General features: G+C 47.0%; 1 protein-coding gene across 3 annotated transcripts in view; it reads left to right on the top strand.

The window, feature by feature from the left end:
- Window positions 1–2149: 2149 nt before the first annotated feature.
- The window catches only part of CACNA2D2 (calcium voltage-gated channel auxiliary subunit alpha2delta 2), a 211223-nt gene continuing 198749 nt past the window's right edge, over window positions 2150–14623 (top strand). For 2 of the 3 annotated variants that reach the window (XR_007778670.1, XR_007778671.1), the window contains exon 1: window positions 2150–2347. Coding sequence is in view for 1 of the 3 variants with exons in the window: in XM_050979402.1 (XP_050835359.1) it covers window positions 2223–2347 (125 nt within the window). In the remaining 2 variants the exon portion in view is untranslated. The remainder of the gene's footprint in view (window positions 2348–14623) is intronic. The other variant, XM_050979402.1, reaches the window with a different exon arrangement.

The raw sequence follows: 14623 nt of genomic DNA, 5'->3' as shown, positions 1-14623 counted from the left end.
CATAATGCAGAAAAATCCCATTTTATAAAGGATGTCTGGCAATGGCAATGTTGCCTCATAGACACTGGCTCTCCTGTTGGAATGGGAACCAAAAGTCTGGAGCTGTAGGCTCATATCTAGAGTTAAATTGTATCTGTTAGACAGATGCTAACCCAGGTCCTCTGGGAAAGAAAGTAGGGATGTAACAGAGAACAGAATTTGTCTTTCAAGAGTTTGGAAAGCCAAATTCTACACAATGCAGAGTGTTTACTATCTGCTGCTGACTTTGCCAGCAAAGGACAAGCTGTTTATCCTATTGTCGCTCTGTTTCCCATGTATACACTAGAGATTATCCACTTACCACTGCTGAAACACACTTGGAGGTTGTAAATTGGAAACTTCTGGATGACAGGTCAGTAACTGTGATTTTTACTGTAACAGCCCATGCAAACCTGGACTAAACTGTGTGGCAGGTGCCACATCCTGAAATGCAGGATGAAAAACCTGCAAAAAAAGAGCATGTCCTGAAGAGTGTGCAAAGCATAGTTCTAGTCTGCATGTGGAACAGAAGCTAGAGAGGGAATACTGAAGTATTTGTTAATAATTTATTGAAGTATTAAATTACTGGGCATATTAATTTCTATGTTGAACATATCAGGTCAGGGTCTGATGTTTTTGCAAGTCCTATTTTCTGGTTCAGGAGTGGGTTTTACTGCAGAGTTCCAACATGAGTTGGGAAAATGATAGTGTTTTTCTACCTCTTTGAAAAAAGAATTGTTTCTGTGAAGCAGCTTGAGCTGGAGTCAGTGCATCAAATCCTTAATGTTCCATCACTGCTCTTCTCTGAAACTCATGGTGTGCCTGGATGTGACCACATGAGTTTAGATGGCAGTCTCAGTGGTCTGGGGGTACCCAGGAGTCTGAGTCTGGATCTGTGTAACTCCAAAATGTTTCCTTTACACAGGAGAAACAAAGGATGGAGGCAATTCCATCCATCAGCAGAAGAAAACTCCTTCTAAAAAGGAGGGCAGGGAGTGTTTCAGAGAAGCAGCTTCTCCCTATGAAAATCCTTCCCCCTTCCCAGGATGGAAGGCTTTTAAACCTCTGTGCTGCAATCCAGACTGCCAGGAGCTCCTGTCCTGCCACTGCTGTTACTGTGGGCAGGAGCAAGAAGCCTTTGCATCTTTAAGGCACTGATGCCTAATTTGTGGGGCTCTTCCTTGAGAGATCTGGCCAGATCTGGCAACCTTGCCAACATGACAGTTTTTTTGGAATTAAACAGAACAAGGTGGTGCTGCTTACACATTGCCTGGTTCCTGATTGTCCAGATTTAGGCTATCTGGGGAGGAGGGCATGTGAACAGTGCTCCCGCCTCTGCCTTTGCCAGCTGTTCCCTGCCTTGCCAGTGGCTGAACAGCTTGGGTTTGAGTTTCGGAAAGATGAAATTGTGCTGCAGCTATCTAGAAGACAGCGTTTCAAAATCCAGGCCTTCAAAAGTCTGGCTCAGAAACCCTGCCATTTTGGGGGCTATAGTTATTAATTCCGTTATTTTGAATTTGTAGTCGGCCCTCCTGTCACGCTCAGGAACGCTCCCCAAAGTCAGAAGGTGCTTTAAAAAGAATCATAGCTGCTATTATTATTATATCAAACATAACTGGAGATTCCCATATGCTGCCGTGCCTCCGGGAGGTGGCCCCGAAGGGGGACGCGGTACCCGGGCAGGAATGGCAGTGACAGAAGCGCGCGGAGGATGGGAAGGAGCCCCGTTGCTCGGGGCGGGGAGGACCCGCCGGCCGGGCAGTGCCCGGGGAGGGGGCAAACGGGGCCGGGGTGGGTGCACGGAGCCCGGCCGGGGCGCGGGATGGCGCGGCCGGGGCGCCCCAGCCCGGAGCGGAGCCGGGGGTGGCGGGACCGGCGGGGGGGCGCGGAGCCGGGCGCATGCGCTGCGGCGGCGGGGCGGTGGGGGCCGGGGCGGCGCGGGGGGCCGGAGGGAGGGAGGGAGCGGGCGGGGAGGAGGCTGGGCCGGGCCGGGCTGCCTATTTGAGGGAAAGTAGCGCTCGGCGGGTGCTCAGTGCCGGCCGCCGCGGAGAGGCAGCGGGCGAGCGGCTGCCGGTCGGTGCCCGCAGCCGGCGCGGCGCTGCCCCCCTGCCGAGGACTGCCGCGCTCGTCGCACGAGTGGCGGCGGGGGGAGCCGCCCCGCGGGGCCGCCTCTGCCCCTTCCCCGCCGCGCCGTTAATGGAAACATGGCGATGGCGGCTCCGACCGGCAGCGCGGCGCCCGTCGCCCCGGCCCTCTGCGGCCACCTGGCCCTGCTGCTGCTCCTCGCCGCCCCCGCCGCCCACGGCTACAGCTTCCCCCAGCAGCACACGTAAGTGCCGCCGCCCCGGCCGGTACCCCCCGCCCCGCGGCTCGGCCCGGCGCGGTGGCGCATCGCGGGGCCGCCCCGGGGCCTGCGGGGGAGCGGCGGCGGCGGGGCCGCGGCGGGCGCTGCCGGTGCCGGCGGCCGGCGCCGCGCTGAATGCGGGCGGGCGCGGGGGTCTCAGCCCGCTCCCCGCCGGAGCGGCGGGTTGAGGAACGGACCCAAAGTTGCTGGAAAGCACAAACTTCCCCGGCGGGTGCCGGTCCGCAGGGTGGCTGTCGGAGCCTTAATGTGGCGAGAGGGAGGAAAGACCAAAAAGGACTTATTCTCCAACCCCCCCATCCTCGTTTAAAGCACACAATATGGTACCCACAACCGGCCGTGCACACCGGAGTTTGAGCATAAACTAATAATAGCTGGATAGTTCCACAGGCTATCCGAGCTGGCGGGTCTTCCTCTCCCTCCCTCTGGAGCGACTAAAATTGACTGTAATCTACTGAAAGAGAGTCGGAAAGCAGCTCGTTTGGGTGAGGGGGTGGGGGACTGGAGAGTCGCTGCAGGAAGGATATAAATAGATTTTTTTTTGAAGAAGAAGAAATTGCTTTAGAAGTTAATGTTTGGGAATATTTTCTAACAAGGATGGCTCTATTGCCTACCGTGGTAACCCTAAACCTGTCCCTCTCCACACATCCACGGGAAACCTTGCTGAGATGTATTTTAAGAGGCTGTCATCTCCGTTATGAATTGCTGAGGTTTGTTGACACAAAACTGAAAAAAATCCAGACGATTCAAAGTAAAGGCTGACACCGTGTCCTTACAGTCTGCATTTCTGAAGGTGGGGGAAAGATTTCAATGACATAGAGTTAATAATAGCAGTGTTGCCCTTAACTTTGTGCTGCCCCAGTGGATATGCACTGCTTTATGTCACAGTTGTCTTGTCATTTGTGATTTACTTAAGAATATAAATACATTTCTGATATATATGTCATAGGAAGTAGTTTTGAAAGCCTTTTAGATTAGTGTCTTTGATCTCAAAGTACATTTTTGCAAGCGTGTAGTCAGGCCTTCTGAAAAGAAGGCTTATCGGCAGAAGAAACAGTGTTGTTTATTTGGGAGAGCTGTAGCTTACTGTGTTAATAGCTGCCTTCACCAAAGGCATGATTGCTTATTCCAAAATCCTTCTCATTCCGACAGATCCTTTCTGGATTCTTTTGGGGCATGTATTCATCTTTTTAAACATCTTTGACCTTTGGGAGCCGATGGGTTCCCTTTTCTTGCTGTCACGTAAATACAGAAATTCTTCAGAATAAGACCCTGAGAAATGTCTACCTACAGGGGGAGGAGAGGAAAGGGAACGTGCCAGTTCTCTTCCAAGTACCACAGCCTTATGGCCTGATCCAGCCTTGCTCTGCCATGAACGATCTCTGCTTCCATGAGAATACCTAAAGAAGCGAAGGGGATTCTGTACATGATGAAGCACAGCTCAAGTTTGTGGGATGTTTTTGATATTTCAGGAGCTTTCATGGATTGCAAGTTGTTGCATTCACTTATTAAGTTCAGAACGCAGTATCAATTTATAGAATAAATTTCTTTTGGGTACCAGTTTGTGAGTCAAAGCTGTGTTTTCTTTCTAGCAGCAGAAAGTTTTATAAGAAGGTTCTTCTATGAGAGAGACATAAAAAGGCTTATAAGTTGTAAATAATGTGCTTGCATTCCCTCACCTTATGATCTGTGTTATTCTAATAAACCATGCCAGCTTTTTAACCAAAGCGGTTTTATTCCAATTAATTTGTAGGGGTTTGCTGGAATAGATTTTGTTAGCTCTGTGCTCTCTTATCTGAGGTTTTATCAGAGTGGGCCTGATCCTGCACTGAGTGAGGCAAGATAAGCGAAAACTGAAGCTGCTGACAAAGATCCATAATTTCTTACAAATACAGAGGAATGATCCTGAAGAGGCCACTAATTGTGTGTGTGTGCGCCTCTGGTGGGAATCAATGCTGTCTGGCTGCATATGGAGAAGAGACACATAAGGGATGCAAGACCTCAACCTGACCTGATACCTTTCTCCTTGTTTGGTTCCCCTCATGACCTGTTCTGTGAACCCAGAGAAGAGAGGAGTGACGAATGGATATTTAATGATGATGCACAATTGCTGGGCACTAGGTTAATGCTGGAACCTGTGGGCTGAAATGCCTGGTGAGCTCTGCCCTGGGGCTGCTGTGATTATTTGTCTCTTGGGAAGGAAATACTTTTTGGGAGTAAAGCGTGCGATGGTAACTGGCACCAAGGCTTGAACAATCCCCTGTAGTTGACTGTTCTCCCCAGTAGTTACCTGTTTGCATCCTTCTTGATTTTAAAGAGGCTGGATATAACTTACATTTTTTGGGCAGATTTACCGGGACCAAGTTGAGCTGATGAGATGTGCTGCTGAATTCTTCCCATTACCAGCTAATTTTCTCCTACTTTGGACAATGCACCCTTGTGAATGATTCAGAGCATTGATTAGAAACATGTTTGTCTTTAGAATTTTTCTCTATAAATCACTGAAGTCATCTTTTACTACAGGACTCTCAAAAATGAGGCTGCTTTATTAAGCAGCCCCAGAACTGTTTCATTCTGGCAAGCAGCACACTGAATGATTAGGATATCTTGTCTAAAGGGGGGAAGGAAGAAAATAAAGAATATTTTTGTTTTTATTTTTGTTTACAATTGTATTAATTATTGTCAATGTGTTGATTCTTGGTTCTGTCCCTGATAAATCGCTGGTGTTCTACATTATCTCTCTCCTCCCGGGTAGCATGGTTTTAATCATCTTATGCTGAGCTAAGGAAAGCTCGGCTCAGCCAGTTGTCCAAAGGGGAATTTCTCATTGAGATTTAAAAAGCAAAATCGCAGATTGGAACAAACCCATTGGGGCAGGCTTGTTAGGTGATGGCCACTGACTGACAAGGCTCCTTTTAGGAATGGTCACGTACAAGAACGTGCATCTGTGTGGGCAACGGGATTAATGGCTGTGGAAAGGAAGGCTGTTGGTTGCAGTTAATTTTTCTTTTCAATAGTACACAGAGGGATTCCTGTGGCAGCATGGTAACAACCTCTGCTTGAATTTCTGAGCAGTTTGGTATGAGATAATTGAAAGCCTGGCCAGTCAGGGAAGTCCAGTACCTGGGTTGCCATTGCCTCAGGTTAGTGGAGATCGTGCTCGTCAGTGCTGGGGAATGTGGCTGCCAGTGCTGCCACTGGGGAGCAGAACAAACCCCCTCCTCACTTTCCAGCAAGGCTTTTAGTCACTTGGACTTGAAAGAAAATTGCCATCTGCTAGAGGGTGGAGAGCCATTTGCTTCTTGTGAGGAAGCAGGTGTGTGCAGAATTGCTGCGTGTCTGCTTGGCTTCATCACTGCTCTGCAGGGCATCTCTGACCAGGCAGCAGAGGAGAAAGGTGTGTCTGCAGGGGAAAGTGCCAGTGTGGTGTTCATGGTCCAGTCCTGCTTTTCCAACAGGTTTAGCACTTGTCAGATGTAGACAGTTGTTTTGGGCAGCAAGCTGGAGGTGTTACCCCTGTTTCTGTCAAACAGCAGTGAAGACTCCTGTTTAGTGCAGCAAGGCTTAGTATCTTCCCATCATCGCTGGAAGGTGGGCCAGAGGCTGCCTCTTCCAAATTAGTTGCTTCTTTGTAGCAGATTTTGATTTGTACTTGTCATTTCACCCCAAATGAGGTTAATGATGCTGGTAGTGTTAGCACATCTGGGCTAGCAGGGCTTGAAATAAATAACTCTATTAGGACTGGATGCTTTAGGGTTTGCAGAATGCCATGTAGAGGAAGCTCCTTCTCTTGTTCTACTGACCACCTGCTGTGCAGTCAGAAAATCTCTTCCAATTATGGTTTTGATGCTTGGCATTGGAACTTGTCTGAAAAGGAGCAGAGAAGCTGGGAGATGGCGTTGCTTGTCTTCTGCTGTGCTCCACTAAGCAGAGAGACAGCTCCCTGGGAGAGCAATCTACCACCAGGAGTGACTGACAGATCCTGGCCCTCTGTCCCTGTGAGGGCTGAGCTGCCTCTGTGACAATTTGTACTCAGTGGAGGCAGAAATCCCCAGTGTCCCTGCAACAGCCCTGTGCAGGCTGTGCTTGGTGGCAGAAACCACTTTTGAGGTGTGCAGAGGCACCCTGAACTTCCCAGAGGTAAAAGAGGAGTCTCACAGAGAGGAGCAAATGTTTTTTAAAGGCCATTTGCAATATTTCTTGCTACTTAAAAATAAATTTCTCCATTCCTGTCACCATTTCTGAGTGCTTCCTTCTCAGTCCTCACATAGAGAAAGAGCAGAGCATTGCTACTTTCTTGCCTGTGACACCTCAACACTGTAAACTGCCTGCACTCATCCCCGTCAAGACTGTGGTTTCAGGAGTTTGAGTTTTCAACTGTATACATTGAGAAATTGTTAATTGAAATTCTCTTGAGAAAGTGTGTGGGTTCCCACTGAAATCAATAAGGCTCCTGCACATAGACCTGAGGGTAGAATTGGGCTCCTGCTTGGTGTTTGACAGGCAGAGTTCAGCAGCTTTGTTGTAAAGAAGCTTTGTGTGGGTTTGTGTGTGTGTGTATGTGTGTGTGTGCAGCAGCCCCTGAAAAGCTGAAGGTGGTTACAGAGGGTCTGAATGGAAACCTGAACGTTTATCCGAGCTGCCTGGAGTTTGACTTCAAAAGCCATCAGAACAGCTCTCGAGGGCGTGCTGGGGCATCTGCACGCAGCAACATGGAACACGTGCACACGCTGTACCAGTCAGTTTTTTCACCCAATGAAATACTCAAGTGAGATGAAATAAAAGCAAAAGTCATTACCAAACAACATACTTGAGTGAAATATTCAGTAAGAAAGGAGGGGATCTGAATGCTTCAGTATTTACTTTTCTAGGAGCCTCTTGAAAGCAAAATGTGTTTTGTTAGCAAAATTATTTTTCCTCTCTGGGGTGTTGGTAGTAGTTTGTTGTTTTTGAGCAGTTCCTGTAATCTAGCCTTCATCCTCGAGTTTATTATTGCTGGGTTGCATGGGGAATGGGGTTGTACAAATTGTTGTTACTGGAGAGTCAGTTTCTGTCAACAAGCTATTGGCAGGGTTTTCTTCAGGTTGAATTATTTGATCTTTTGCAGAATGCATGTAGATTTTCTTCATTACTTTGACAGTTTTCCTACAACCCTTCCCATTCTGTCTCAGCCATTATCTTTTGGTCATAAATACAATGAGAACTAAAAGGTGTTTATGCAGACCAAAGGATTCATTCTTCCTCTGTAAAGCAAATTGTTTCTCGAATTGACCGATGTGTGAGTGATGGGGATATTTAACCAGATGAGCTTGATACGGGTGAAAGGGCTGCAGGGCGGGAGACACAAGGATCTGAACGCAGTCAGGCCAGACAAAGGGTGCACAGTCTGTGGTTTCTGTATCCATTCATTAACTCATCACAAGGTCGTTATCCTTGCTTTTGATTAGGCTACTGTGCCACCTCCTCGGAAGCTGCTGCTCAGTCTGGTGGGGGACGGGGCAGGAGCTGTTGTGAAGCACAGCTGCTCCCAAGGCTGCGTGAGACTGCCTTTCAGGAGAACCAGCATCAATTCTCCTCCCGCGTGTCTAGTCGGGACTGAGAACTCCGGAGGAGATAATTGCTGACAGCAATCAGATTGGGTGCTAAATGCCATATAAACCATCTAGGTCAATAATGATGGTAAAGCCTTGGGCACAGTTGTCAAAACAGCAGTTGAGTTTGCCTATCGCTTTGTGCAGCGACACCACTGATTGTGCGTAGAGTTAAACGCAAGAAATACAGGATGCAACATGATTTTTAGCTCTGGTGTATGTCAGAATCCCTGAAGTTCTTGCGATGAAAAGGAGTTCTATAATAAGAATGTCTCTTGTCTCCGTCGACCTTGTTCCTTCTTTCATTGTCCTTGAAGAGTGGGGATGGAGCTGTGCTTTCTATGGACTAGGCTGGAGCTATGTCTGCACCACTGGGCTTCTGTTCCGAGTGCCCTGAAGCCCTGGATAGACTTTGGGTATCCTTGGCTTCTGCTGGTGTGAAAACTGTTCTGCCCTTTTCCACAGTGACACTTGGGGAATTCCTGAATCAATATGGGTTGTGCCTACAGTGAGTATCGCTGTGATAGAAAACCCGAGTGATGCAGTACAAAGGCACGTTCATTTACCTGACAAAGGTTGTCTATCTTGAATTATTTATGAGGTTTCACAGCACACTAGTAAATTTTGTAAAAGCAATGGAGTCCTGGTAATGTGAGCCTCTTCACTGCAGCTTCCGTAGTGGAGTTGTTCTGAGGAGGTACAGGAGGTGGGGGATGGAGGAGGAGGAGGAAGAAATAGGCAGCAAGTGGAGGGATAGAGAGAGACTGCTGTTTTCATGTGCAAATGATGAGGTGTGCAGAGCAATGAAGTGCGAATTAGTTAGATCATGCTGTGCATTGGAGCAAAAATCCGTGCAGTGTTAGAAAGCAGCCTATGCTTTGGGGAAGGGTGGGGGGGGCGGAAAGGATGGGGAGCACAGACACAAGGACAGAGCAGGGTGAAAATCTCATCACCAAAACTGCCTGCTTCCCATCTGTAGAAATGCTGTTTGCAGGGGTAGTTTGGTTAAAGTACATACTAATTTTGGTGAGGTTTTCTTATCCGAGTCCCAGTAAAAGAAGACTCAAGCCAGACCTGGCCAGGCTTTTCTGTGTGGTATTTAGCAAGTGAGAGGCTTGGAAGTGTGCAGAGCACGTGGCTGTTGACCAGAGAGGTTTGCTCAGGATAACGTGGAACATGTGTGTCCACAGGAGCATTAAGTCAGTGTTGTCTAACACAGAGAGCGAGGGCAGTCAGAGTCAGAGTCCTGGCAGCAGTGTGTGGGCTTGCTTCAATCCCTGCTGCAACACCATTTCAGTGCTAAAAGTTAGTGCTGCATCAGGCACAGCCAGGTTCATGGTGTGGCTGCCACTGTGCTCCTGATCTGTTGGTACATAGAGCCTGCCCTGTGCCTTTGGGCTTCTGAGCCTCTTGGCCTTGCAAGCACAAAGTCAGCCCTTGAACGGTCGAATTGGCAGAAAGAATTGGGAGAGTATTGTATCCATCTCCACTGAAGTGACAAATGAGGATATGATTCTCCTTATAAATACCAATGCCTCTCAACTCATAACAGAGCTGGGTTCTGCAACTTTTGTCACAAGCTGCCAGTTTGCTGTCAGGCTCTGTTTCTTCTCCAGCAGCACTTAATATTGTGCAGTCCAGAAGAATCCCATATCTAAAGTCTGAGTTCACATTCATTCTCCAAACAGGAAAGCAAAACAAGGGGCATATATCTAAATAATTTTTAGAGCTAACCTTGTATAAGCTACTTACCCTTCAAAAATATATAAAGCTCTCAGTGAGGTAATTTCTGTTGAACCAGAGATATTCTTGTATTTGAATTCTTGCATCAAATAATTTTCATGTAATATCTTTCTATTGTGGCTAATAAACACTTTCTGTACAGTATGAAACAGGGAGGATCATGAATGCAGTGCTTTGTTTGCATTTCTATCATATAGTGGGTTTTACAGGCAGATTTTTCGCAGCTGTAACATGAACACCAAAATAGAGACAGACTTAAGCCAAGCAAAGCACCTAATGTTCAACTTTATCAGGTGTTGCAGATTGAGTCAGATTCTGCGCTGTGAGTGGTTGAACGTCTTTTTATTGCTCCATAACAAACTCAGTAGACCCAGAAGGAGCTGAAGTGCCATTTCCTCATGTCTGAGGTAGTCCTGTAAATTAGAGGTCTCTGCTAAGTGTTCACTGTAGTGTCACATTTTTGGGATCAGTGTGTGTGGGAAGTATTGTGTGGGCTCTTGTGCTTTCAGTACCTCTGCAGGGAGAGGAATGCCCCTTGCCCAGGTGAAAGTTGACTTTCTGCAGCAGTGTGTCATTTCTTCACCAGGGGAAGAAAAGGGTGGAAGTAAAAGCATTTAATTATTCAAGGCCAGCAAGCTGAAAAGGGTTTCAGGACAGTGAGCTAGACATGCGTCAAAGCTTCCTGGGCACTCCTCTGCTTTCCCCTCCTCCCCTGCCTCCTCTGAGAAGGAGGGTAGATTACATGAGTATGAAAAAAAAAAAAAATCAATATTTTTATCTTCTTGCAGTTCTTAGTTTTTATTTATTCTGTTTTTGTTGGCTGGAAAGTCTTAATAATTGTTGATCAGTGACCAAACTGATGACATTATTTTGCCTCCTACAGAATAACAGCACTTCAAAGAGCACAGACCAAAAGGGACCCTCTCTGTGCGTAGGGGTGCTCTCATGCCCCCCTTTGCTCTGTGCTGTGGGATTTCTGATTGAGCCATTCCTGATGTTAGGCTTGTTACAATGCAGAAAAAATTGCTGTTGTCAAGTCTTGCATGCTGTACTCTGCTGTGTAGGTTTAAAAGCTGAGAATTGTCAAGAAAATTTTAAAGATACTGGGACAAATTCATCCCGGATGTAATGATGCTTGTGGGATTATGCCTAGGAAAACTTTCAGGTCTCTGTCTTTAAAATATGGTGATGCTTGTGGTTGCTTCTGGTGGGATTTTTATGGTGAGGTGGAGAAAAGAAATGCAGCTAACACATCTACTGTCTGCTGATGCTTTGGTCTCAGTTTCCAAGTAACCCCATTTAGCACCTGCCCGCCTGTTTGACCCAGCAGCAAAAATGTTGTGTTGGCATTTCTGACATCAATACCACCTTTTTACCCATCATCTTAAGGCTAAATGGAGCCCTTCTGTGTCACTTGCTCCTTGCTATGTTTATTTGTTGTGATCTGGTCTTTACTGCAGAGAAAAATCTAACCAGCTCTGTCTCACCTCAGCTGTCTGCTAGGTGCTTGGGGCTCTTTTTCATGCAAAGTGGCTCCTTCCACAGGAGAATTTACACCCTCACTTTCCCCCTGCTTCCCTGTGCTCCCTGCCCAGACATGAGGACATAGCAGCTGGGTAGGAAAGGGCTCTGACAGCCACGTTTTAACATGAGGTCTCACTTCAGCACTGTCACTGCTGAGCTTGCCCTTACCTTTTCCCCTCTTGCCCCTCTTCATGCCAGCCTCACTGGGGCCATGTTTCCTGGAGCAGGCAGTGTTACCCAGCCAGAGGTGAGGATGCATCCCAAGGCTGGTGCTCTGCATGGAGCACTGCCTATGGCAACACTGCTGTGTGGAAATCTTCTTTTTCTGCCCTTCTCCTCTTGATGCTATTCCAAGTGAATCTTTGTGCTGAAAGCACTGCTGGTTTGTGCAGTTTATGAATGTGATTATGTGTGCTGAAAGCAGCCTTGCCTTTTTTATTTCATAAGAGCCTCTTAATAAATGTCACTTATTTGGGGACTCAGGCAGCTGAGTGCATGGCCAGTTACCTTTCCATTGGGGAGTGGCTGCCAGACCCCATCCTGTTCTCTGGAGTCACAGCTGGCTGGTGGAAGAGCAAGTTGCCAGGAAAAAAAATAGAGTGTTTTTATGGTAGCTGGCATAATGCTTGACTTTCATTCTTAATTAAATCTACTTATTGCTGTGTTTGTACCATTCCTGTTGTTCTCAGATCTCACTGGATAATGTGAGGGCTCTTGCACATGAAGTTGCTTTCAGAGAAAACCAAACAGCTGCAGAAAGGAAAGGTGTAGTAAATGTACCTGTCCTTCTTATGGAGGAATATCAGAATGATTGCAGTGTGGTGAAATGGCACCTGCCTGGGCTGCAGGTAAGATGCTCCAGCTGCATTATTACCTGAGGCCTGTCTTGGGGCCACAAGTAATGTGTGGACCTGCAGTTTCTCCATGTAACAATCTATGTTAGATGAAGAATTCATGTACAAGGCCTGGTGCTTCAGGGCTGGGTGGAATTGGTGGCCAGAGCCCTGTTTCATCCTACAGCTGCCAACCTGCGGTCCTGAATCAGTTTGTTGAACTGCTCTGAAGTTTGTGATGCTCATTGCACTGAAGTCCAGGTCCCATGAGCAAAGCGAGGACTATTCCAAGTATATTCTATTTTTTGTGTCTCATTTTCCACATGAAACTAACCTTGCTTCCTCATTTGGCTTGGTTACAGTATTTATTACAATGACATTCCTCCTCATTTTTTTTTCTACTGCTATGATATTGAGGTTTAATATTTATCTTCTAATAGTTTCTGAGTAGCAGAGTGCTTGCATTACTGGCAGTGGTGTATAGTTAATCCTGAGCACAGATAGCTGTGAGAGGTCCAGACGGACTTCAGCCCTCAGTGGCACGCTTGTGAGTGAGGAAATTAGCTTGGAAATTGCTGTTTGTTAAAACTGCTTCTGTGTTAATCTTGCTGTGATACCACAGCTTCTGGCAGTATGTGGGTTAGCAAGATGGTTGTGGCCGAGAATGAGGGCAGGTTCTCACTTTAAAAGAGTCTCAGCAAAGACCTTGTCTTACACCTTTGCTCTGAGGAGGTTTACACTGAGCACTGTGGCCCATTTTTCAACTGCCAGGCCTATCTTCCAGGTGTTTTCATATCCCCAGTTGACCTTCTGGCCTACTTTCTGTCCACAGTGTGTTAAAAGGTGACCAACCTGTCATTCTTGGCAAGCATCAGGAGCAGAGCGTGTGTGCCTCAGGCTTGTTCCCTGGGGAGACAGGTAATTCTTTCATGATGCCCTTGGGACTGTTCCCCCTCCCATCCCCTCCCCATTGCACTGTGAGCATCTTCTCCTGCTCTCCATCTTCCACTCCTTGTTGTGGTTTTGCACACGTGCTTAGTAACAGCACTTGCATTTCCCTATTGCTCCTTTTGCTGCTGAAATGAAGGCTTCAGAGACTCCAGTAAGTCAGTGCTGGAGCAGAAAATGCAACAAGAACACAGAACCCCTCCTCCTCTGTTCCTTTAAATGAATCCACGCTCTTAGTTTTGGGTTAAATGTTTGTTCTACTATGTACTAACAAGACATCATATTGAGATGCAAGAACAGAAAACAGGGGTAGGAGGATTTGGACTCCAGGGAAAGTGTCTGTCCCTTTCTTTGCTGTTGGGAGGATGGGAACTGTCCTTGTGGATGAAAAGCTTCTCTGAAGGACACTGTTCCCTGGCAAATGCCTGAACATCAAAGCCTGGGCAGTGCTGTTCTCTGTGCAGTCAGAGGGCAAGAGGCTTTGCTGCTGAGTGCTCAGCACTGGACTTCTCCAAATTAAATGGGTGCCTTCTGCTCATAAGCCCTATATTGGCTCTTTGTACCATGTGAATTATGGATAGGCACCTTTCCCAAGAAATGCTCTCTTTAAAATTATATTTTTGTGCTGATGAGGCACTCATTTAGAATTGGATCTTTTGCTTATTGCCTCCTTGTGGCAAGTGCTCACCAGTGGGACCAGTTATTGGGCAAGCTGTAGGGCTGTACCTCCTGACCATCCCTTGGACATTTAACCCCTTGGACGGTACCTGAGATATCATCTGAACATTTCCTGCTCTCTATATGTGTCTTGGAGAGAAATACTGGAGGCCATTAAGCTGAGTAATTTACATGCTTCTTGAGCCTGTGCCTAGGGAAATATATTTCACAGGTAATTTCAAATCTCTTGGTGTGTGGAAGAAGTCATTATTCTGAACAGAAAGGGGCTGGTGATGTCACGGGCCCCATTGAGAGGACCACATTAGAGACTGGGATTTTTCTCTCTTACATGAAAGTGTCCAAGACATTCTATTCATGGGGTGTTGGGATGTCAGGAGTTTTTGAGTCTAATGTTGATCCTCGTGTAGAAAAGCAGAAAAGAAAATTATTGCATCATCCTCAATTCCAGTTACATGTGAGCATATTGTGTGTGAGGGCTGGGAGCAAACCTGCTCTGGGGTACCCATAGGTGAGTTTCTTGCTTTGGTGTTCTAGTGCTGTCTTCCAAGGGCAGACATCAAAGTTAGCATCAGGAGGTTTAGCTGCAGTTTTGACTCTGCTCCCAAAAGTCTGTCTGGTCTTCAGACTACTGCTTCACCTTGATAGTTCCATTCTCCCCTCCTGAAAAAGATGGAAGATATTATTGTTGGACATATTAGGAGGATTTGAGAGTTTACTGTTGAGTTTCCTTTTTCTGGGGTCCTCCAGGACAGGAGGTGAATTGTTTTCAGTGTGAAAAGCTGGCTGTGGTTGGAGATGGGGAAACTGAGCCTGATAGATCAGCATCCTTTCCATGTACAGCAAATCCTTTAGCACCGAGTATTCCCAGTGTGGTTCAGGCACCTCCATTTATACAGATTTGTACCCTTTTCAGAGGAACAGACTTG

Source organism: Serinus canaria, chromosome 12 (assembly GCF_022539315.1).
Source record: "Serinus canaria isolate serCan28SL12 chromosome 12, serCan2020, whole genome shotgun sequence".
Lineage (NCBI taxonomy): Eukaryota > Metazoa > Chordata > Aves > Passeriformes > Fringillidae > Serinus > Serinus canaria.
This window is presented reverse-complemented; position numbering and strand designations above follow the sequence as displayed.